We start from the raw sequence: 24,725 nt of genomic DNA on the forward strand, positions 1-24,725 counted from the left end.
TGTACCGTGGAGTTATTATGCATATCCTTCATTCACGATATTGCTTTTAATGTCCACAGAGGCTATCAAAAATAAATAAAAAAATATATATGTTTGGATAAGTCTGATGCCAGTGAACATTTTGAGTGGTGGAAACTAAAAGAATATTCATAAATGACTTAGTTATCACACTTAGAATGAGTTTACATTTTTTGTACAAAATACCGTATGTGGGGTATTTCTTTTTTATGCCTCAAGGGCTAGGTGACGCTGCATATATAACTGAATGTTGTCATAGAGATACCTTCAGGCCTTGACGATAAACATACATGTCAAGTTTGGGATTTTTTGGAGCATGTACCTGGGAGTTATTAAGCGTAGCCTTCATTCACGATATTGCTTTTAATGTCCATAGAGGCTATCAAAAATACATAAAACTAAATAACAAAAATATGTATGTTTGGTTAGGTCTGATGCCAGTGAACATTTTGAGTGGTGGAAAGTAAAAGAATATTCATAAATTACTTCGTGATCACACTGAGAATGAGTTTACAATTTTTGTAAAAATACCGTAAGTGGGGTATTTTTTTTTTCATGCCTCAAGGGCTAGGTGGCGCTGCATATATAAGTGAATGTTGTCATAGAGATAGCTTCAGGCCTTGACTATAAACATACATGTCAAGTTTGGGATTTTTTGGAGCATGTACCGGAGAGTTATTAAGCATATAATTTTTCATTGCGAAACACAAGTTTTGATGCCCCGCCCTCATCATATAGTATTTAGAAAAGTCAAGATTTTTCTCCCTGTCGTTGGCTCAGGTCTTGACATAGCCCAGGTCAAGTCTGAAGTCAGTCGGATGAAACGTGTAGGAGAAGTGGGCAAAAGTATGCCCCCTGTAAATGTGCTAAAATCGTAAAAAATGGGACATTCAAAAATTCGTAGCTCACTTCCTGTTCATTTTAGCATATGGGTCCAAGAGACTTTTTTGTAGGTCTTGGGCTCCCTCATACACCTAAAAATTTTCGTAGATCTTGCTTAAACGTACAACCGGGGCTGCCTCATTAAAATTTTCTAGGGGGCGCTATTGAGTCATTTTTGTAAAAATAGCACAATCCAGGATAAAGTATCGCTCATTTTGCCAGGCCAGATGTGTGTGCCAAGTTTCATGCGTTTCTATGCCGGTTTAGGCCCTCAAAATTGGTGTGGTTTTCTTGGCGAACAGCGCTTAGCCACGCCCACAGCGATTCGCGAAAACTCACAAACTTCGTGTTGTGACATCATGAAGACCGAAACCCTCATCTGAGCAAATATGAGGTAGGTGCAGTTAATGTGGTTGGAGAAAAACATTGAAGTAAAATCGTAAGAAAAAAAATTGCCAGAAGGTGGCGCTATCAGTAAGATGAAATATAAGTTCGTAGATGTCTTAGGGGCTGGACTCTCATCAAATGTGTGAAATTTTGAGAAGATAGGATTACCTGGGTCAAGTAAAAGTAGCTTTTATTGCCACGAAAAATTACCAGACTTTGCGGCACCGTAGCGGCCACGCCCTTTGGCGAAAAGTTACAATATTCGATGTGGGGCATGATCAACATCTTAAGGCTTGTCTGACCAATTTTCAACTGGATCCCTTCAAAGAGCTTGGCACAGTAGCTAAAAACGTAAAGTATGACATTTATTGTCACCACTAGGTGGCGCTATATATATAACAGAATTGTATCATATAGATGTTTTCAGGCCGTGACTAGTAAGTTGCGTGAGAAGTTTGAGATTTTTTGGAGCTTGTTCATGGGAGTTATTCAGCATTTTGTCTTTCTGGACAAATTAAATTTTAAAATCAATATTTGATGCCCCGCCCCCGTCATATAGTATTCCAAAAAGTCAAGATATTTTGCCCAGTTGTTGTCTTGGGTCTTGAGATGATACATGGCAAGTTTGAAGTCAACTGGCTGAAAAATATTTGCAAAGGGGGAAAAAGTATGACCACAGTGAATGTGCCAAAATTGGACATTCAAAAATTCATAGCTCACTTCCTGTACATTTTAGGAAATGGCTTCCACTGACTTTTTTGTGCGTCTCGGGGTGCTACACGTGCCTGGCAATTTTCGTAGCTCTAGGTCAAACGGGCCGGGATTGGTTTTTATTTTTCTACGCTAGGGGGCGCTATAGAGTCGCATTGTTATGGCAACTACATAATATCAAATTTTTCGCCGGGCCCGAAGAGACTGCAAAGTTTGGTGAGTTTTCGTAAATGTTTAGGCCCTCAAAAATGCGATCGTTTACGGAGAAGAAGAAGAAGAAGAATTCTTACAAAAACAAGAGGGACCTCGCAGCGGTCGCTGCTCGGGCCCTAATAAAAACAACAATAACTGACACTCCCACCCATCCTTCATCCTTCAGATTTTTGCCATTCTTGGGAGGACTTGGTCTCTATGCCTCAACTAGGATTAATATAGTAATGTGACAAGTGGCCGCCATCTTTGGCACTTCAAATGCCTCTATAGGCACTTTTCCATTAGACCCAAACGGCACTGCAGCACACTACACTGCTAGGCCCGGCACGACACCAGATGACCTCCATTGCATTTTTATAACAACAGGTGCGCGGCAGAATCTATTTAACTGTCTTAAGCTTGCAGACTCGGAATGTGTAATGCAAGTCTCGGCCACTGTTTTTGTGGCGATTCAAAATATGAATTGCCGTTGCATGATGTGGAGATGTCATAAAGTACAGCCCATCAAACGCACAGTAGCTTCACATACAGATGAAAAAGCTATTTCCGGATTTAAACCAGCAAGACAAAGATGTCCGCCCGCCGGATAGCCAGCGTCAAAAGTACACAATATATACAGTACAAAGTAGGGGTGTTAAAAAAAATCGATTCGGCGATATATCGCGATACTACATCGCGCGATTCTCGAATCGATTCAATAATCGGCAGAATCGATTTTTTTTTATTTTTTTTTTAGGATTCACACCTTGAGCATGGAAGAATGTTATATGAACGGCACATTAAGCCTTAATATTTTTATTTTAATGCTGTTCAAATGTGAAACAGATTGCAAACTGTTTGTGTACAGTGGCTCACGGTTATAAGCCTCAAGTTTTAGATAAATATATTCATACAAATCTTACAGTGTACATGTACAAATTTACTGATAGTATTTTCTAAATTTGAATGGAAAAAAAATCGCAACAATCGACTTATAAATTCGTATCGGGATTAATCGGTATCGAATCGTGACCATTCGTATCGGGATTAATCGGTATCGAATCGAATCGTGACCTGTGAATCGTGATACGAATCGAATCGTCAGGTACTAGGCAATTCACACCCCTAGTACAAAGTAACATTTTGCATTTCACATCAACATCGAACCATATTTACAATTTCATATGGACCACCACGGAATAAATATTGCGATCTTGATTTCCCGTCCGGCACACAAAGCTCGCCACGAGCGATCATTCACTTTGAATGGAGAGTTCAGTGTCATTCATTTGGCCATGTCTCAGCCATGTCTCGAGTCAACAGCTCGTCATCCTCATGACCCATGTCCCATGGCAGAGTCGTCACTGATCGGCCATCTTAAGACAGGGGACTGCTCTGGTGCGCTGTGGTGTAGTTGGTGGTAAAGTGGATGATTTTCTTACGTAAATACTCATAACTCAATGAATTCTTGACAGATTTACAAACTGATTGGTTTATTTTTGTTAACGTGGCTATGAATTTTTAAATCACAGATTTATTTATTCATTTTAAATTTGGCATAGTTGTTTGTGTCATCTTTTGTGACATATCTAACAACAAAAAACGAAAATCGGTTGAAAATTTGGGAGAGTTGAGCAATCTACAGCTATTTTAAAGTCTGTGCTCCATTGATTGTAATGTTCTGAGTACATACTTGAAGTAATTATCATTATTTTTTTAATTGAACATTGCATCCATTTACTTAACCGCTTATCCTCACGAAGAACTCTTATTGGATGTAATTTTTTTTTAAATTTTTTTATTTAATTTAATTCCTTGCACGTGCTTAGTAAAGAGCGTATACAACCACATATTTTGAATGGGACTTTTTATGGCCACTAAATATTTTTCTTTATTTACATATTTAGTTTTTTAAATTAATATTATTGTGTACCGGTATTCTACAAGGTTTCTATATCCGGACACAGAGTTGAAAACACAAATGGCCCGAAACTTTTCATAAATAAATGTGATAAAATCAACACTTATAATATAATATACAAGATTTTTACATTCTTTCATTATTACTATAGGGATGATTATTTATTATCTTTTATTACTTATTATAGTTATCTTATTGGTAAATAATCTGTCAAAAATAACACACACAGGACCGAATAATAATAGATTTTTGAAAAAATATTAAAATGACTAAATTCTGATATGCGAGGTATCGGACCAAGCTAGCGATATTCAGGACAAGTGCTGGTTCCGGCAGGGCTACCACAATTTGGCTCCTGGTGGCCCACCCAAAAAGGCTTAACATAGAGCCATGGACGGATGTTCAGTCGACAGCAAGTGGCAAAATGGCCGCATCCTGAGATGGACAAAACATGGATTTTGCTGCTTAATTCATATTCCAAAAACACAATATTAATCAGAATACCGTGTTAGTAGGGCTGTATAGAACATATTTTTCTAAAGAAAATTTTTGGGATCATATCCCCTTAGAAGCTTTTATTTTATTAAGGGTATGTTATTTCTTGTATTGTGGAGTATTTTTTTTTATAGCAAACCTGCCAATTAAATAGTTAATTTACAGACATACAGCTGTGTACAAAAGTCCCTTTTCTCCATGTCTTGTCTTGAAACGACTTTCTTACAATTGCAATGTATACACTAAAAAATAATTGTGAATGACAATAATAGCAATTTTATAGCTAAACTTAGATTGAAATTCATTTTAATATAGCCTTACACAACATTCAAAGCAGGACTGGACTAGCATTTAAAAAATGACCCTGGACATTTTAGTTTTGTTTGTTTGTCTGTTGTAGTAGTACCCCCCCCCCAAACCAAAAAGCAGCTTGGTCCATCATGAGTGCCTCAGCCCAGACTCACCTCTGAGCCAGCAGCAATGAACTGTGACATGAAGATGAACAAGTCCAACAGCACAGCTTTTCCCTGGTGCTGCAGCCCTAATGATAAACCGAGTTTGTACACTCGTGCGTCACTCATAGCGGCAAATAAAGAGTACAACAACTATCAGTCAAAAAACAGCACACATGCATAAGAGAAGCAGGTTTGTGCACAGGACTAATAGGCAATCTAACCAGCCTCCTAACTGACAGTAGCAACGTCCAATCACAGCGCCGAAACAGCAAAAAATAAATAAATACAAAATAAAAATAAATAAAAATAAATAAAAAAGGAAAACAAATCTGATATGCTCTTCAAAGACCACCTACCACTGACTTTACAGCTGCAGTCAACATAGACCACACAATTGATGGATGCAGAGTGTACAATATATACCTCCCAGATTTCTAAAACATCGCAAATCCAGGCATGACGGCGAGACATAAAAATCAAGTGAGTCTGAACGACCGTGTGATGCTGTGCATTCTTCTAGAGCAGGAAACAGCAAGAGAGTGCTGAGCCGTGGCAACATAATTTGACAGCGTCCCCACAATGATTTTTACAGTGGGAACTAAAGGGACATTTGGAGATGGAGGTAGGCTCCCGTGTAGGCCAAATGCTTGCTCCAAGTGCTGTTTCAAGAGACGTGATAAGAGTTAATTATGCAGGGAACTGTGAAAGTTAGAAAGGACAGACCAAATAGTTCAATTTGGCACAATCCTGTCTGTCTGGCTGCCTCACTGTTGTCTTCATATAAAAAAAAAAAATAAAAAAAAATAAAAAAAAGGATAAAAAAAAAGAGAGCTGGCACACAAATAAGACTAAATGACATGTTCAGAATGTAGTCAAGTGATTACCCCTATTTTTTCAAGTTCAAATTAAATTCGATTTGTCAAGTCAAGTCGTTTATTTATGTAGCCCTTAATCACATAAAAATCTCAAAGGGCTTCACATGCCCACAGTTGACAAATAGCAACGACTTATTAATTAATAAAACTCAAGAGCCTGACAAATAACTGATTGCATGATAACAAATGGTATTTCCAATGTGCCATCACAGAATATAAGTAGTTAGCACGATATAAAAAGATAAAATACAGCAAGATGGTTCAGGGGCTGATAGGCTTCATCAATACTGTGTCATCTCTTCTAGTACCGACTTGGTTGGAAATGACATTTTCTTTTTTTTCCCCCAAAAATATATATATTTTCAAATTATCGGTATTATTAATATTATATAAACGTTATTTTGCACCTTTTACCTTTGTATTCTCATTTATAACTTCAATAAAATAAAGATCATATCAGAGCTGAGACAGCCTGTCCCATTCTATTGTCCATGAGAGGGATGATTGGCAGGCAAGTCTCCGTACCCTTCCTGTGCTTGTGGAGTGATCAAGACATGATTCGTACTATTACGGTATATAAAAATATCGCTCATGCCATGTAACTCTAAAGTGTTTATACTTATGTGTGGAGTGTGTTATGTTAGCCTTATTGCTACCCTTTGCATCTGAGCACTTAAACTCTGCTCAGCTCAACAAAACAGCGTTAAAATCTCATTGTCCAGGCCTAAGTCATCAATTGACAATCGATCCAATAGTTACACTAATGTAAAATGATGGTTAGTTGTGAGTTGATTAATCTTGCCCAAAACTAATGCATTGTTTTTGTTACTTCATACAACTGTTTCTTTTTGCATTAATTGTTTATATATTTAACATCATAATATGTTCATGTCACCTATTTTCGAGGAAACATTCGTTTATAATTATTTTAAACTATTATTGTTGCAGCAGTTGCAAGACATTTTAATTTATTTAAAAAACATTTTTTGTTTTGTTTTTTTTTGTTTAAAAAAAATAAAATACAGATATACTGTTAAGGTACCGGATCAATAAGAAGTATTGTAAAGAGTAGTAGTTTCGATAAAAATCTTAACGACACCCATTCCTTAACCTTCCTCTGCAAGATGAATTCTCGCTGTATTTCTGAGTTCACAAACTCCAGAGAATCCATCTGGTACCGAGCCCGCTTATTTTCACCAATCCGACCCCTCACAAATCAACATTGTGCGTGGGGGCGGGATATGCAGCTGTGACGAAAGTGCCGAAGCGCATGGACGGATTGGACGCTGCAATTAATTGTGTTCTTACAGAATTAAATTACTCTCAGTTCCTTTTCTGAAGAAGAACAGCGAGAGGCGCTTCGTGCATTTTTATCTTGTAAAGACATTTGTGGGGGGTTTTTTCCCCCCACTTACGATGATGACATTCACAGCGGTTGCCGTGATAGGTCAAAACAAAAGTTAGGTAGACGTGCACAAGTTCATGCATCGTCCAATCAACTCCAAGTATTGTCCAGAATGTCCCACCTTTCCTGAGCAAATCACAGTGGAGCGGTTAATATTGTGGAGAACTCCCTTGAGTGACTCATAATATCAATATATTGCCACGTTACCCATGCCTAGCTGTAAGTGACAAATGACGACAGATATGATAGGAAGAAAATGACAAGAATTGTTTTTTTGTTTTTTTTAACATCTCCATGTCACAATATATATTGTCATAACGTCCAGCTCTATTTGTATCCTTGAATAGAGGCAATGAAATTTGTTGTTCAGCGGCCTAAAAACAAAACAAAAAAAAGAAATCCATTATCGATCTGGCCCTAATTTTTCAACTGAAGATCTTTGTTATGAAGTTGCTGAAGCTGTTCAAATGCAAAAAAAAAAAAACCCAATTAATTTAAAAATAATTTTGTACTTGCTCGGCATTTTGTGTCCTTGTACCAACCGATCCAATATGAAACAATAGAGCACATCACGACATTCAACAGTACCCCACAATAAGGGATGAGTGAACTATTTTTATTCACGGCAAACTGCAGGAAGGTTTGATTTAATGCATATACCATTTTAAATGGTTTTCACAAGTTTAGTTTTGGGCTCACATGTCACACACCTGGACCATGTTTTGTGAGAACCGCCAAATCTCTTCACACGTGAAGTGTAGCAGGCATCCAATGCTGTTTTTGATTGCTCTGCGCATGCATGGTGTGCACGCTTTTATGTGGTCAGTCGCAGTCACAAAAATGCAGATGCAGAAAGGATGATGATGTGGGCTTTTGTTATTAGTCATAATTTTAGCTGCATATCCTCAACTGTTACAATCACACAGTGATGACAAATATGACGGGCTAATGCGCAACATGTCGTCACCCATATATTGTAGAATTGCCTCACCAAACTTGGAACCCCAGCTAAAAGGTATTCGAAATAGTACATTTTTCCCTATTGAAAAGGAACAACAGCAAAGTAGAGGACATTAAAGAATACAACAAATATACATACCTCTCGAATCTTGTTCCGTTTCTCTTTGACCTCAGGCTCGAGAGGCTCGCCATCGCCAACGCCCACTACCTTGGGCATGGGCACGGGAGGCAAAGGCTTCGGCCCTGCGTCCTTTTTCTTCAGGTCCTCCGCCACTTTGCTCTTCTCCGTCTGGATCTCAGCCTGCAGCTCCTCACGTGACTTCCGCAGCTTTTCTTTGGCCTCCTGCAAGGCCCGCTCGTGGTCAGCGCGAATCTTGTCCCGGAGGTTCTCCTCGTCCTCCCTGTGAGAAAGGTTCAAGTTAAAGGTTAAAGTACCACTGATTGTCATGCGGTCCGTGTACTTTTCGGCCATTCGTTTTTCCTTCTAAAGAAAGGACACGGAAAACAGGAAACAAACTGATTTCCGTTTTTTGTTTTGATGTATATGAACAAATAACCAGTCCAGGGTGTCCCCCACCTACTGCCCAGAGCTAGCTGAGATAGGCGCCAGTACCCCCTCCGACCCTTGTGAGGAATAAGCGGTCGAGAAAATTGATGGATGGGTGGATTGAACACAGAACCTCAGGGCGGACACCCTACCACCAGTAGGCCGTTGAAAAGCAGGGAAAACAAGTTAAGAGAATATCCTCTTCACTCTGGCAGATAATTAGCCTGCGCAAAGAGCAGCGAGCAAGCCTGACACTAAATAAACGGTGTAATTGGGCAGAAAGGTATCTTTGTGGTGAAAGCTAATTAAATGAGTAAGGAGCAACGATTTCTTTGGGAAATCAGCACGCGGCCGCTTTAAAGATTAAAAGCTGTACATTTTAAAACACTCTTATACATTGTCCTTGAATACGCATACACAATTACTCAAGTTATGGGACATTCCACTAACATGCAAACAGTCAAGCAAACACGGCATTAGTTACCCACCCGCAATTCAAACATCTCCCACTTTTTTGATAGTTATTAGTAGATTAGTATTAAGAGTTGAGGATAGCTCAAATTAATTTAAAAAAAAAACAAAAAACATGCTAACGTTAGCTTAAGCTGTCCATTCCAGCTCTGGTTGCTGCATTACTTAGGATAGAATCACAGTCACTTGCATACAGTCAAGTGAAATAATATAAAGCGGTCAAGTCAGTCTTCTCACAAACAAAGAAAATGTGCTTTCTTAATGTGGCAGAGAGATTCATACCAAGACACTCGTTTTATTATACAGTACTCAATCAGTTTCTGCTGCAGATACCAGTATCGGCTGCTTTCTTGTGGCTATTTTGCAATCAAGAACGAGAAATAACAGAAAATTGTCATCAATTTCACGCAATTTGAAGGGGAAAATATGAAAGGTAAAACACATTGTAATATATAGGTCTTCCTCTGTCATTATTTTTTGTGGGAAATTTTATGTTTCAAATGTACTGGTTGTATCGGTACTTACTAAGTTAGTATTGGTGACTACTCAAGAGTATTTGTATTGGTATCTGTCTGAAAAAAAGTGTGATCAAACATCCATAATTTGCACTATGAATGTAAACACACAATAGTATGAAGGAAAATGAACACTCAGGTTCAAGGTGTTAGAATATGTCAACAATAACGCCCACATGTAGTTTGGAGAACAGTTTCATAATGTCAAATGTGACTAAAAGTTAAAGTAAGAAGGCCGGTAGAAGCGTGTGGGCCGCCCGGTGCCTTTGCGAATCCATGAAACAAGACTTCCTTCCTTGTAACGGGAAGCAGCTAGGTATGGGCATTAAAAGAAATGTCCTACATTGATGATTTGAGGAAAATTAAATGGTAATGAATAGACTGCTTTCAGTTGTCGCTCAACACTTGTGGGCGGCATGGCTCAGTGGTAGAGTGGTCGTCTCCCATCCGTGAAATTGTGGGTTCGATACTCACCTCTGGTGACCATGTCCAAGTGTCCTTGAGCAAGACACTGAACCCCCAGTGGACCTGGCAGCGCCCTACATGACAGCATTCTGAGTTGTACGTTTGGAACCAAATTGCATTTCATATTCCGTATATCAAACAAAAACATTTCTATTATTTGGGGGGGGGGGGGGGGGAAACTACAACAACTTGATCGGTCTTTTTTTTTGTCCTTACCTAACACGTAACAAATGTATTTAATATAAATCAATACACTCATACCGTACTGTATGTACAGTATGTATACTGTCTCCTGAAATATTTACAACAAGCTAGTGACTGTTTTAAATTGACATTATCAAACAAAACAGTTTGTTCTCTTCCAGTTCATTTCCAATTTTGATTTCTAATCCTTCAAAAAATTGTAGCCTCTTTCTCTGCTGGTTGCTGCAAATCCAGTAAGGGTGTTAAAAAAAATCGATTCGGCAATATATCGCGATACTACATCGCGCAATTCTCGAATCGATTCAATCGGCGGCTGAATCGATTTTTAAACTTCCATTTTTAAAGGAGAAATATTCAACAAAACGTCTTATTTCGGGTTAGGGTTCACACCTTAAGCATGGAAGAATGTTATATGAACGGAACATTAAGCCTTAATATTTTATTTTAATGCTGTTCAAACATGAAACAGATTACAACCTGTATAAGAATAGAACTTTCAGATAAATAAAACATTTTCATACAAATCTTACACTCCACAAGTTTACTGATTAGTATTTTTAGAAAAAAATCTCAACAATCGACTTATAAATTCGTATCGGGATTAATCGGTATCGAATCGAATCGTGACCTGTGAATCGTGATACGAATCGAATAGTCAGGTACTAGGCAATTCACACCCCTAAAATCCAGTATACGTAGGTTGCTTCAATACATAGCAACAATAGTGAAATTAACATTTTCAACAATTTAAAACTCAATAAACCCAATTAAATAGTCCATCTCGAGTATCAGCCCACACAAAAAGAACATGAAAGAAGCATCACGAAAGCCTCCCGAATTGGTTAATGTACTCGGGTCAGCTCAGACTCATATTTACAGTATTTTCTCAGCTGTACAGACCTTCTTGTGCATTATTGCAATTTCTTCCTCACAGCTGTTGCGATTCAAAACTTTAGGGAACTCAGTGTGGGCCGCTATAATCGAGAAAGACAAATGTCCAACATTTTCCTTCTCAGTGTTACTGTATGCAAGATAAATGTCACCAGCTGTCAATGATTGATGTTAATACTGAAAGAAGTAGATCCATATAATGCGTGTAGTATCTGGTATGAGCACAACTGTACAAAAGCTAAATGACACAAAAGAATCTCTGAATCATTACAAAAATTCACATGCAGATCTCTATTCATGTCAACTAAAGCCTCTGGAAAATATCAAAATAATTGCCGCAGTTTTTGTATTTGTTCTATTTTTTATTTTATAGGCATTAAGCCTTTTTCTTAAAATGCTCCCCATGCAGTGTGCTTGTTCACTTTAAAACACAATTCAACTGTACACTTGAAAATATTCTTCTGACAGGGTTGGGGAATCTAGTTCCAGAAAGTAAAAACCTTTTCGCCACAGGTGCTTCTATTCAACAGGTGGAGATGAGCTCGTTTACCTGCCAGTTGAGTAGAAGCACATGTGGCTAAAGCCGAACTGTTTCAAAGTTTTTGCTTTCTGGACCTAGATTCTCCAACCGTGCCTTCTGCATCTGTCTCTCGATTACTATTCACAGTTGGCTGGGCAGGAAGTACAGTACGTTAGGAGACGACTCATGAGATTTGGAGTGCAGCTGTCATGACATCACAACATGCAAACACAGGGGGACAAGTTATAAACCACAATGTTGTAGAGGTGGCTTACGATCTGTCCTACATCAGGTTTTGCAGCAGATTAGTGACACACAAAAAATTAAATTTCTGTGCAAAGTTTTCACTGTCAATGTTTTGAGGTATGCACGTGCAAGCAGTGAGCATCCCTTGTCCAAAGACCTTCAACCAAACCACGCACACATTTGTTTGAGACACGACAAGACTCAGATTTGAATCCTACAACTGCATCATACGCACTTGGGCAAAATTGTTGGTACGCATTCGTTATTGAAACGATAAAAGAAAACCCCACAGTGGTCACAGAAATAACTTGAATCTAGCAAGAGTAATCATAAAAAAAAACAACAACAACAAAGAAAATTAACCAATAAAAACCAGACATTGCTTTTAAAATGTCGTTCAACAGAATTATTTTTAAAAACAAACTCGTGAAGATAAGATCAATAGGATTAAGATCAGCGCTCATAGAAGGCCACATCAGAAAAGAGCAATGTTTGCTCTTGTTACTTTTCAGCTGTGTGTTTTGGGTCATCCTATTTGAAAGACCTGCAACTGCAACTGAGACTTATGCCGAGGTCAGACTACGCGATATTTTTGTCTTATACGACAGTTGCCCTGTCACATTACCCGATAAATTCGCTCCGTGTCGTGGAAGGGGTGTGTAGTCACACTACACGTCTGAACGCGACAAGACACCAGCCGATCATCGCGTGTTCGGCCTGGCCCGACTATATGAAAATGTGATCGATCCTCACTAAATACAGTATGTGCCCATCCCTACTCATATGCCCAAATCTCTGAAATTATTAGAACAACAGTCACAATATATATATATCTATTTTTTGGTCCTCTATTCACGTCGCCGTTGCCTGACGATGGGTTGCATGGAGGCGTGCGTGCTCCATGCAGCCGCAACGCTGCAGCGGGGTACTTTTTTTTTTTTTTTCCCCCTCCGAGTCCACCTGTCTGCATGGCCCCATCCCATGAGATATCCAGGGGATAAATAAATAAATAAATAAATAAATTAATTAATTAATTAAAAGAGCTATGAAGCCCTGTTCAGTGTGTGATTGACGTTTCGCTTCCTCTCGCTATTGGTCAATGCTGTGGAACCAAACCGACAACGACGTAGGTATGTCACATTATGCGTCAAGACGAGCAAAAATTCTAACATGCTAGACTTTCGTCGTGATGGTCATGAACCGTCCCGGACAACAGGCGACCAGTCGTTGAACGTGTCACACTACACGGGCGACGCTACGTAAAGAACACCCAAAATCGTTTACGACATGCCCCGTTTGTCCGCGACACGTCGGTCGGGCCAAAATCGGGCTGTTTTCGTGTAGTCTGACCAAGGCATTAGCTTTCTGACACCTGGCAGCACATTTATTTCTGAAGAATACCTTGGCAATCTTAAGATTGCATTATACCTTGCACTAGGTATGCACGATAGATCGCTGTTCCACCCCCCCATCGATATTGAAAACGTCCTGCTCTTCCATACCGATACCAATAACTTTTTTTTCGTAAACTACAAATGTATTGGTTGTTGCAGCCTAAAAGAATAAAACATTTTAATCCCACTTCCTACTAATGTAGCGGGGTCAGAGGATAAAGTGGTCAACGACAACATACAGTTGCATGTTTTGCCACTTTCTTGGTCAACGACAGCATACAGTTGCATGTTTTGCCACTTTCTGAACTCTTGTCACTTCAGTTCAGTGGTGAGCTCTCGAGATGATGAGCAATCTCAAAAGCTTTGATGTGTATCAGTAAATAAATATTAATAAAGTTGGTCAAATTTTGGTATCACCCCCAATATGTCATATATTTAATATTAAGATTTTAGTGCCAATGACCATTTTCATGTGATGATATTTTCAAGGACCAAAATAAAAACATATGACTAAAAATAAATATGACTAACTATTAGGGATGCAACAATATCTAAATATCACGATACGAGATCATGATATGAAGCTCACGATACGATAATTATCACGATTTATATTATTGTGGGGAAGTTGACGATATTTAAAAAAGGTCACAATATTGTAAAAAAAAATGAGCTCATACTAAAAAAAAATGCACAATATTGTGCTTTTGTACATAACAGCAAAACATCTAAACTACCTTCAATCTCTAATAACACTTAATATTGAGGCACTTAATCGCTAATGCAGCCCACATTGAGTTCCTCCACATATTGACTCACTCCAAAGCATTTTACAATCCCCTTCATCTGACAATTAGTATATTTTAAACATAGAGGGCCAAAACATCCCTAATGAAAATTAAACTGCACTAAAAAAAAAAAAAAAAATAGCCACCAGAGGGTGCTAGAACTGCACAAACGGAAATCAACCTGACTTTTTTTAACAGATGTGCAGCTTTTAAATATCGTGAACATGACGACAACGATATTGTGACAGTTTTAATATCGCGATATCACGATATTGCCGGTATCATTACACCCCTACTCCCTACTGCACTTCAACGAGCCATGGTCATTTGTATAAAATAAGACACAGTATCATTGGGTTAATTGTAACTCGTTGGCTCTTTCTATTCAAACCTATCCAATGTCATATAGCAGGAGCCGTAAGTTCAATCTGTTCCTTTAAAAATATCCATCCATTTTTCTGAACCGCTTGTTCCTCACACGGGTCCCTTTAAAACAAGAGCAGCAAAATAGTACTTTACAGACAAGAATTTTAACAGCTACAACTAAGCACAAAACTAAGAATGTGCCTTTGTCTTCCATGGTCTGAAAATCACATGCATGCAGTGACTGTAAATGTTTTGGGGGTTTTTTTATTTTAACTTATTGGTTGTTTCTATTTTTGTCAAACTGTGAATACTACAGCACTGGCTGGTAACCATTCCAGGGTGTACCCCGCCTACTGCCCAAAGCCAACTGGGATAGGCTCCAGCATCCCCACGACACTTGTGAGGAACAAGCGGTCATGAAAATGGAAGGATGAATACTACAGCTGAGACTAATTTCCTTCACGGCATGAATAAAGTATCCATCTATTTAACAATTTTGTTGCTATTTGTTGTTACAATAAAGTCCTACTTTTACAACCAGTGGTAATTTTGACAAAAAATGTTAATTTAGTTTTAGTTATAGTCTTCCGTTCTGACCAAAATTAATCTAAGTTTTTAGTCATAATTTAGTCATCTGATTGTAGTTTTAAATCCAATTTTAGTCAACGAAAATAAAGAGTACTTTTAGTTGACAAAATAAAGAGCAATTTTAGTCGAGTAAATTGACAATTTAGTGGATGTTTTACTTCAGCATACATTTAAACTTTTATACAAAAAAAATTATAACATCTATTTGAAACTGCAGTTTAACACGCAAGACACATTTAACACAACTGCCTTCTTTATTAAATTTAGTTTCAATGAAACATGTTAAATTGACAATAATATATGTCATCTTAAAACTTAGGGACCTATTCACTAAAGGTTTGCGTCGCCTTTGCACGACGCTAACCGGTAAAAATGGAGCAATCCGGGAGCACCTAATTCACTAAACGTACGCAGATGGGGAAATCCGTCACTAAGTGCGATGCCAACCAGATTGCGCCACGGTGCGCCGGTGTTATTTGTGCGTATGTAAATTAGGTAATTTGCAAATGAGACTCATTGATATGCAGAGTCTAATTCACTAATGCCAGCTCAAATAGCCACATGGAGTTTGCGTGACGCAAATAAAGTTTTTGGAAAGCATGTATAAACCTGCCGCAACCTCGATCCCGGGACCATGACAGCAGTGCATGGCGCGGTGCACGCCGCTCTCTGGCTGATCACACAGAGAGGAGGGAGGGAGGTAGGTGTCTGAAAATAAATTTTCATGATGAAAATTATCACTGGAGCTGACCCAAAGTCCAGTATACGACCCTAGAAGGGTCCACCATGCTGGGGAGACCTCTTCACATCTTCGCAAAATGGAGGAACATCCATAACATAAAAAACCATGTACTATAGGCCAACTTAATAAATGCTTACTCGAGCATTGTGTCTGGTGGTTTGAATGGTAATACTTCATAATGCATGCCACTGTGGTTGCAGTGACCCATTTTTTTGTAATCCTATTTGGAAGCAACACATTTGACAAATGTAATGTTACTTGCTTCAAACACTATTTTTGTACATCACTTTTGAGTCAAAAGAGAAGAAATGTTAAGTTTACCATCTTTGTTAAGTACATCTCAAACGTCCTACTGAGCGACAAAGGTCTGTGGGTGTTTGCGATGGTAGTGGATGTTGATTTTAGAATCAGGGTTTGTTCAAAGTCGCAAACAGTCGCAAAGACGTTTGCCAACTGTTTAATTGGTCACAAACACCTTTTCTTGTTGCCAACATGTTCACAATTTCCTTGCAACAAGAACAACTCCGGAATAAAGTATTGAGGCCTTCACGCTGCTGATGCTTGCCGACCTCATGACGCTCCTTGCGCCCTAAACAAAATGCTGGAATGCAAACTGCTAACAAGAAGTTGCGCTGCCATTGATTTACTTTTGTGGCCTGCCAGGCAAACAAAGCACATGATACCTAAGATTGCACTAAATATGATAAATGTGCGCACTTCAAGCCTTCTATTTGATTCAGGGGAGTCATGATGCTGATTTATGGCTATAATGCAGTACCCAAGTGGTTACAGTAAGGCAACGCTAACAATAAATGGCGAAGCAATAACAGCCCACAGCAGCTTGTTTGATTTCATAGTTCTCAGAGAATGTATGCAAGATGAAGTGAAAATAGTTTTCGTTTTTACTGTACAGACAACACATGCATAAAAGCTACTTATCTTTTCTAAATTTGACCTTTATGTGGAAATGCCAATGTCATACACAAATATTCTAACATTTTGGAGTTTGACCAAAACTAGCTTTCAAAAATGAAACCAAACTACTTCTACTACTACTGTTACTCTACTGTTCAAATTTCTATCACATCAAATAATACGCGGGTAATATCGTATAAGGTATGATATGGGGTAGTCGAGTGGTTAGCACGTCCGCTTCCCAGTTCTGAGGGCTCCGGTTCGAGTCCAGGCTCGGACCTTCCTGGGTGGAGTTTGCATGTTCTCCCCGTGCCCGCGTGGGTCTTCTCCGGGTACTCCGGTCTCCTCCCACATTCCAAAGACATGCATGGCAGGTGAATTGGGCGCTCCGAATTGTCCCTAGGTGTGCGTGTGAGTGTGGGTGGTTGTTCGTCTCTGTGTGCCCTGCGATTGGCTGGTAACCAGTTCAGGGTGTCCCCCGCCTACTGCCCAGAGCCAGCTGAGATAGGCGCCAGCAGCCCCCGCGACCCTTGTGAGGAATAAGCGGTCAAGAAAATGGATGGATGGATGGATGGGTATGATATGGAACAACACCCATAATCACCACAAATGTCAACTTTATGCTTCATGTTTCAAGTGAGATTAAAGTCAAATCTAAAGTCAAAACTAATACTCGAAACAACTTTAGCTATTCACGTATGTCTCCCAAGTAGTACCTGTACCCATGCGGAAGCTTCTATTGGACCTCTGTTGACTAAGGTCCAATATATATGACCTGGTTGTTGATACTGCGGTTGCTTTTATATTTTCAGAGGTTAAGGTGGACAAGAGTAGGAATAATAATGATGATAACAACAACAATAATAATAACAATAATAATAAATAGAATGTGCATAATGCATGTTTTTAGTGATGATTGGTCACTGTTTTCAGACACTAGGTGACAATAGAATAGACCCCTTCAAAGTTTGTAAACAATGTGACGCAATTTAAAGGGTGGGGCTTAGCTGGAGGCAAAAACACCTCAGTGGCGTGTGCTTCTAATACCGGTCAGCATATTTTCACAGAAAGTTCACGTCGGAAAGGACACGGAAAACGGCCATTTGAGTTAATATGTGAGTAAACTGATAAAAATAGAATAGAATAAACAGACAACCAGCGTTGTTTACTTCTAGCTGCACTTCGTTGCCTCCAGCGGTTGTTTTTACCTCCAGTAAACACCGTGACATCATTGTGACATAGGCCATGAAGGGGTCCATAGAATGTGACAAAACAAGCCAAGAAACAATTACAATGCCCTTTAGTGACGTTGACAGTGTGAGATGGGGTGAAAAGGCAGGCTAGGCCCAAAAAGTAGGCGGGGCATAATGCGTGAAGTGTAGTTATATAAAATACATTAAACCGCTATTGGGTTTTTAGGGGGGTGAATTTTAGTGCTCACATCACTGCCCAATGCCCACACATGTTCATCTTAATCAAGCGTCCCTTTAATCTTCAAATTTAAAAACACAGAACTAATGTGATTTGAAGGACACGTTGAGTATAAAAAAAAAAAATCTCCTTTTACATTATTTTTAAATTGCCAGTTTGAAAGCATGCGTACCCCACAACACCCAAAGCCTCTAAAACTCCAGGGCCCTGCCACCCATGGCAGTTTTTAACCACCTTGGTGACATCAACTCCAGAAATAGAAGCGCCCACCTCAGAGTCCCCAGACTTTTCTTGCTCACAGGAGGCATGTGAGTGGGATTGAAAAGGTCTTTGAAGTATTCTCCCCACCAACTCAGTGTCTTGCATTCAAGAAACAGTACAAGATATAAAAATGTAAAACAGCTTTACCTGTGTCTGTGCTCATCATGTTGTCCTCCCTGACCGTGGATGATCACCTGTCCCGAAGCATGCTTGCCCTCCTTGGGCGAGTCAACGTGCGGGATGAGTACATCCTCCAAGCCCAGGTCAAAGCGCTTGTGCTTGGAGTTGTCAGGCAAGAAGAAGAAAGCGCCGAAGCACAGGGTGATGAAGGCACTGAGGATGAGCAGCAGGATGAACTTCTCAGAGAGCCTCAAGGTAGCGCGGTGGTGCGGAAAGGAGGAGGCACCCGGCGACAGCGTGGGTATGCGGCGCCCGGAGAGCGGTAAAAGCGCTGGCGTGGTCATGTCGAGGGCTGCAGAAGGGCTATCGAGCAGCAGGACAGGCGGGTATGAGGCGGGAGGGAGTTCAGCGGCAGCCTCACGAGCGCCGCAGGTGTCGTTTGTTGCAGCTGCTTGACTTTATTATCTCATGCCTGTGCTGCCAAGTCCAAACATCAAAAGAGGAAGAGGTCCCTCAGTGAAGGACTGACTGGTGAGCAGGTAAAGAGTCATCACCATTCTGAAAGAAAAAAAAATACCCAACAACTTAACATTGAGATACTAATTAATATTAATAAAACAGGGTTTCACACAGTCAGGAATTTTGGGGCCAATCACCATTAAGCAAGTTCAGATAAACCAATCACAGATCTGATCACTAAAAAGAGCAACAGCCGATAAGCAATCAATTTCAAACTGGGTTATTTTGGCTCTGATGCACCCAAGGTGTGCCTCTCTGTTCGCGATGACTATTATCTCTTGTGTTGTCCCGCCCATAGCATCATTTGATTGGTTGTTACCCAAGCAGAGGCTCACCACAGATATATCTTTGGTTGCTTCTTATTTTAAAAACCGTCTGAGAGCGAGCCGTGCGGAATTTTTCCAAATTAAAACAAAGGAAGCCATGACATTTTTATGAGAATAAAATCAAGTTTACAGAATAGTAACGCTAACGTGGAGAACACTGCCAATTTATACATTACAATACAATTATGTATTACATTGTCAATAATAAATCAAAAAAAAAAAAAAAGTCATTTTACGGGAATCAAGTTGTAATTAGGTTATTTTAATATTTCTGTATTTTTACAATTTATAATTCCATGAAAACATTTGGTAATTTTAAAATTGTAGGTGGCAATATTATATGGAAGGTCACAATTGTACAAGAGGAGAAAAAAAGGACCATATGCATTTTTTGAGGCTGATTCCGACAGTGGCGGAGCCAGACTTTTATAAATAGGGGGGCCAGGGGGGGGCCAAGGATACTTCATCCAAAGATGATGCCAAATTTGTTTTCATGAAAATTAATTTCAATCGGAGTCTCTATCGATGTTCAAATATATTTAAGGACATATTAAGCCAGGGGTGTCAAACATACGGCCCGCGGGCCGGATCAGGCCCGCATGTGGGTTTAATCCGGCCCGCGAGTTGATTTTGTAAAGTTAAAAAAAATGAATAAAAAGAATGTAATGACTAATTCATCAGCCGGCCACAATCGAAACATACAAATTTGTCCTCAGATGAGTAATGCAACTTGAACGGGGAATCGTCATCCTGGATGTCTTTATTTTGCACTCAACTTAAACTTTTTTTTTTTTTTAAATCATACACAGACATAAATGTGTTAAATTACTGGTAACACAAATAGATATGACAAGGATTAACGTGCTTATAACATTATTAACACCCATGCAATGCATTCTGGGAACAATATATATTGAAAACAGGTCAATTTAACACGTCCGGAATGTATACCGGCAAAGTGTTGCCGCATTCCATTTGCATCCGTCTTATTTTTCGGAACAATATGATTACAGATGAGCTCCGTAATTTAGGGCTGGTCCACGAAAATATGCGTATCAATTATGGCAATTGTTTTTAAGTTATATACCGTTATTTTCACGATTCGGCCCACTTGATAATATATTTTCCTCCATGCGGCCCCTGAGCTAGCATGAGTTTGACACCCCTGTATTAAGCACAGGGGAGATTTTTGCACATAATGGGCCGTTTATTAAGAATGTATAAAATGTACAAAAAAAATAATTCAGCACTGTTTAACTTGAATGAACTTGCACGCACACGCAGATACTGTATTCATGCAATTACAGTACTTTCATCAACATAACATTATAATATGAACATAATGCAAATATGTGTTACAGTATGACTAAAGATCCTGTCTAAGTGCCAAACTCTCCTTGTCGTTTCATTTTCCACACACCCTATGAAAAATAAATTTATTACTCCAACTACTACTTCATTTACAACCACATAATTTATTAATGTGATTAATTAATAATTATGTTAATAAATCCTCCACTTCTACCTGTAAATGCAAACGTCAGTTAGTGTCTGTTTGAACTTTCAACCATTGGAGGGTGCTATTGTATTGCATAACAACAACAACATACTTATTTTTAGCTTGCACAAAACTACGTTGCTTATTGATGTCCGTCCAAAACAATCTATCTGAACTAGAGGTGTCTGTGGATTAAAATTTGTAATCATAATTAATCGCATTACTTCAATAATTAACTGACTATTAATCACACATTAATTGCACATTTTATATCTCAATTTATACCTACATTTACAATAAAATGTACAATTTCAATATGGTTTTATTTTTTTTAGTCACTGATATAGTAATTTCATAACAATTCAATTAAAAAAATTTAAAAATTCATTGATAGAGTAATTTCATAACAATTCAAGAAAAAAAAAAAGTTTAAAAAAATAAAAATAAAAATAAAATATGTGCTGTACTGTAAAACCAAACCAAAGTGTGACTGATTTGTTATGGTCATTTTTCTCTCACTACAACATGGTATAATTGCATTTGTAAGACAATAGTGAAAGCTCAATGCATTTCTCTTTTCATATTAGGAGCTGCCTAATTTTTAACATGAAGTAACTTGTGAAATTATGCACATTTTTAAAACTGTAAAATACAACACAGTCCCCACAAATATATGCATTCGCTCTAGGCTTTTATTTTGTGAAGTGAAATAGGATGTGCATTGTAAAATGACGAATTTTTACTGCATAGGAACCAGAAACGACCGATGTGTTCTTTTCATATTAATAGCTCTGTAATTTTAAACAATAAGTAACTTGCGAGTTTCTGCACATTTTAAAATTGTAAAATACAACTTGACGCCAATCCCCACACATTAGGCAGTATCATTTAATTTATTACTGCTAAATTGTGTTATAGTGACTCCTTTTTATGACGTCGGACGCTTTCATTTTGTTAAGTTCTCGGATGCGAGACGCAGCTGAGGCCGCTCTACTGTTACAGCGAACACATCGGTAGTTTCACTTTCACCCTGATGAGATATTTTGTGGAGATGCTGAATAAAATACGCCTCTCATTTAAAGATAAATAGGCTTGGGCTCACTCCAACTGTCAAGACGGCGTCCATTCGGCTCTTTACTCTCACAGGGGTTTCAGAGTGCCCATGGACGCCTCTTGGTGCTCGGTGCGAACGCAACGGCTAACCGAGTGCGTTCATTCAAAGTAAGGCACGGGTGGTAGTGGTGAGACACAGTCCAAATGGCTCCTCCACCTATATTCTGCCCCTTAAACACTGTATTTTAGCTCCAGTGCATTTCTATTGGGTAGTTTTGACGTGGACGTTTCTACTGCGTGGTGACTAGAATTCCCTGAGTAGAGGCTTTCCAAATAAGGAGCGGTCGTTAATCGAGCGTTAAAAAAAACAGTGCCGTTAAAGGCACTTTAAGTAAACGAGATAATAACGCGACAATTTTGACACCCATAATCTGAACATTGTAGTGATTAGAACATAATTCACCCACGGAACGTTGGGACGAAGGGGGAGTTTGTTGGGATGAAAGGATGAAAGGATAAAAGAACAAAATGTTGGTAGGTCTGTGAGCCTCGCGCAGAGTGGGTTGTTGTTGCTGTTGATGATGTCAATAAAACGCCAGTCTTTGGCTCTGGACTTCAACACTCCGCCTCCGACTCCCGTCACTACTCGCTACATTGGTGACCCCGACATCCGCCTCGTTGACGTTTCCGAGGCTGAGAATTTGATCGAATTGAGCGACATGGCGAACTCCGCTGGTCTCAAGTTACTGGAGTTTTGGGAGTCGGCCGCGGCGACGTGGTTTGTACAAGCTGAAGCTCAGTTTGCCATCTGTGGAATTACGGACGATTCCACGCGCTACTACCACGTCGTGTCCGCGCTCGGGAGCTCCACGGCGGCCAGAGCTACGGCGCTAGCGAACACTACCATCTCCGAGCCACGTGCTCTGGCGGAGGAAGCTGACCGCTTTTTCCTGGCCACCCAGCGTCACAACCACGAGGTCTTGGCCTCTGCACTTGCCTTCCCGGTCCCGGCGGCCGCAACGGCACCTCATAAGGTACGCGCTGTCGTGGATGGCCGATCGGCCCCTGGCTTATGCTATTTTCACGCACGTTTTGGTACCAAGGCGAAGAGGTGCCGCGCCCCTTGCTCCTTTGTTGCGTCGGGAAACGGCGACGCCTCCACTCAGTTGCAGCTGTGAGTGGGGGCACAGAGTGCCGGCTGCTGTTTATCATGGACACCCTCTCCAGACTCAAGTTCCTCTGTGACTCCGGCGCCCGCAGAAGCGTGTTGCCTGCCTCGGCTGAAGATGCTGCCGGGGGCACTCACGGCCCGCACCTGTCAGCGGCCAACGATGCACCGATCCGGACCTACGGCACTAAGACAGAATGTGTCTTTGGTGTGCCCTCCATCCAATACCTCGGCCACCTCATCAACGAGGACGGCGCCACCCCGCTCCCGGCAAAAGTGGAAGCTGTTGCCGCTTTTCCTCGACCCCGGACGGCCCAGGGTCTTCGGGAGTTCCTCGGGATGGTGACTTTTTACCACAGGTTCTTCCACCTCTTCTGCTTCATCCTGGAGGGCCGTGAGTTCACGGTCTTCGTCGATCACATGCCGCTCGCCTTCTCCATGTCGAAGTTGTCCGAGCCGTGGTCCGCACGGCAACAGCGACAGTTGTCGTTCATATCTGGATACACCACGGACATCCGACATATCGCTGGCAAGGACGACGTGGTCGCGGATTGTCTGTCCAGGGCAGCCGTCAACACGGTACAGCTGGGCCTCGACTTTTCCCGGATGGCGGCCGACCAGGCTTCCGACCGTGACACCCAGTCGCTTCGGGGCCCCGACACCGGGTTGCAAGTTAAACCGGCTCATGTTGACCTGGCCGGACCCTTGGACGTGCCCCGCGCCCCCCGCCGCGGCCTCCCCCCTGGGCTGCGCCTTGTGGACCGTGTGGGGTCCCTTCCAGTTGTTCCTGCATCCCCGCCAGTTGGTGCGCGGGACTGTTCTGGTGTTTCTGCTGTGTCCCTCCCGCCCTCGCTCCCTGGGTCCTGTACCCGCAGGGGTCGGGCAGTTTTGCCGCCCCGTCATCCGGAGTTTGATTGTGGGTGAATTCTGGGGGGGCTTGTGTAGTGATTAGAACATAATTCACCCACGGAACGTTGGGACGAAGGGGGAGTTTTTTGGGATGAAAGGATGAAAGGATAAAAGAACAAAATGTTGGTAGGTCTGTGAGCCTCGCGCAGAGTGGGTTGTTGTTGCTGTTGATGATGTCAATAAAACGCCAGTCTTTGGCTCTGGACTTCAACACTCCGCCTCCGACTCCCGTCACTACTCGCTACAACATAAAAGTTATTTTAAACAGTCACTCACGTCTCAAAGGCAAACAAACATGATATAGCCAAACGCCAACATGCATTCTTGATGTGCCGGTGTTCTGTCGGATCAGCATACCGGTACTCAGGAGACTGTTCCTTAAAACAGATTATTCTCCTTCTCCAGACTCCTAGTGAGGTGGATTATAATGCTTTGTCTTAAGTAACGCCAGCCACTGTTCAGGAGGGGCATAACAATTAGTAGGCGT

The 24,725-nt window shown here is 40.5% G+C and overlaps 1 protein-coding gene across 1 annotated transcript in view; it reads right to left on the minus strand.

Moving 5' to 3' along the window:
• man1a2 (mannosidase, alpha, class 1A, member 2) overlaps positions 1 to 24,725 on the minus strand; it is a 95,673-nt gene that overhangs the window by 65,113 nt on the left and 5,835 nt on the right. Inside the window, exons 2-3 of the mRNA XM_077537219.1 lie at positions 18,793 to 19,323; positions 8,441 to 8,702 (exon numbers count right to left, since the gene is read on the minus strand). Of these exons, the coding sequence (XP_077393345.1) occupies positions 8,441 to 8,702; positions 18,793 to 19,109 (579 nt within the window). The 5' untranslated portion in view covers positions 19,110 to 19,323. The remainder of the gene's footprint in view (positions 1 to 8,440; positions 8,703 to 18,792; positions 19,324 to 24,725) is intronic.

Source organism: Festucalex cinctus, chromosome 11 (genome assembly GCF_051991245.1).
Source record: "Festucalex cinctus isolate MCC-2025b chromosome 11, RoL_Fcin_1.0, whole genome shotgun sequence".
Classification (NCBI taxonomy): Eukaryota; Metazoa; Chordata; class Actinopteri; order Syngnathiformes; family Syngnathidae; genus Festucalex; species Festucalex cinctus.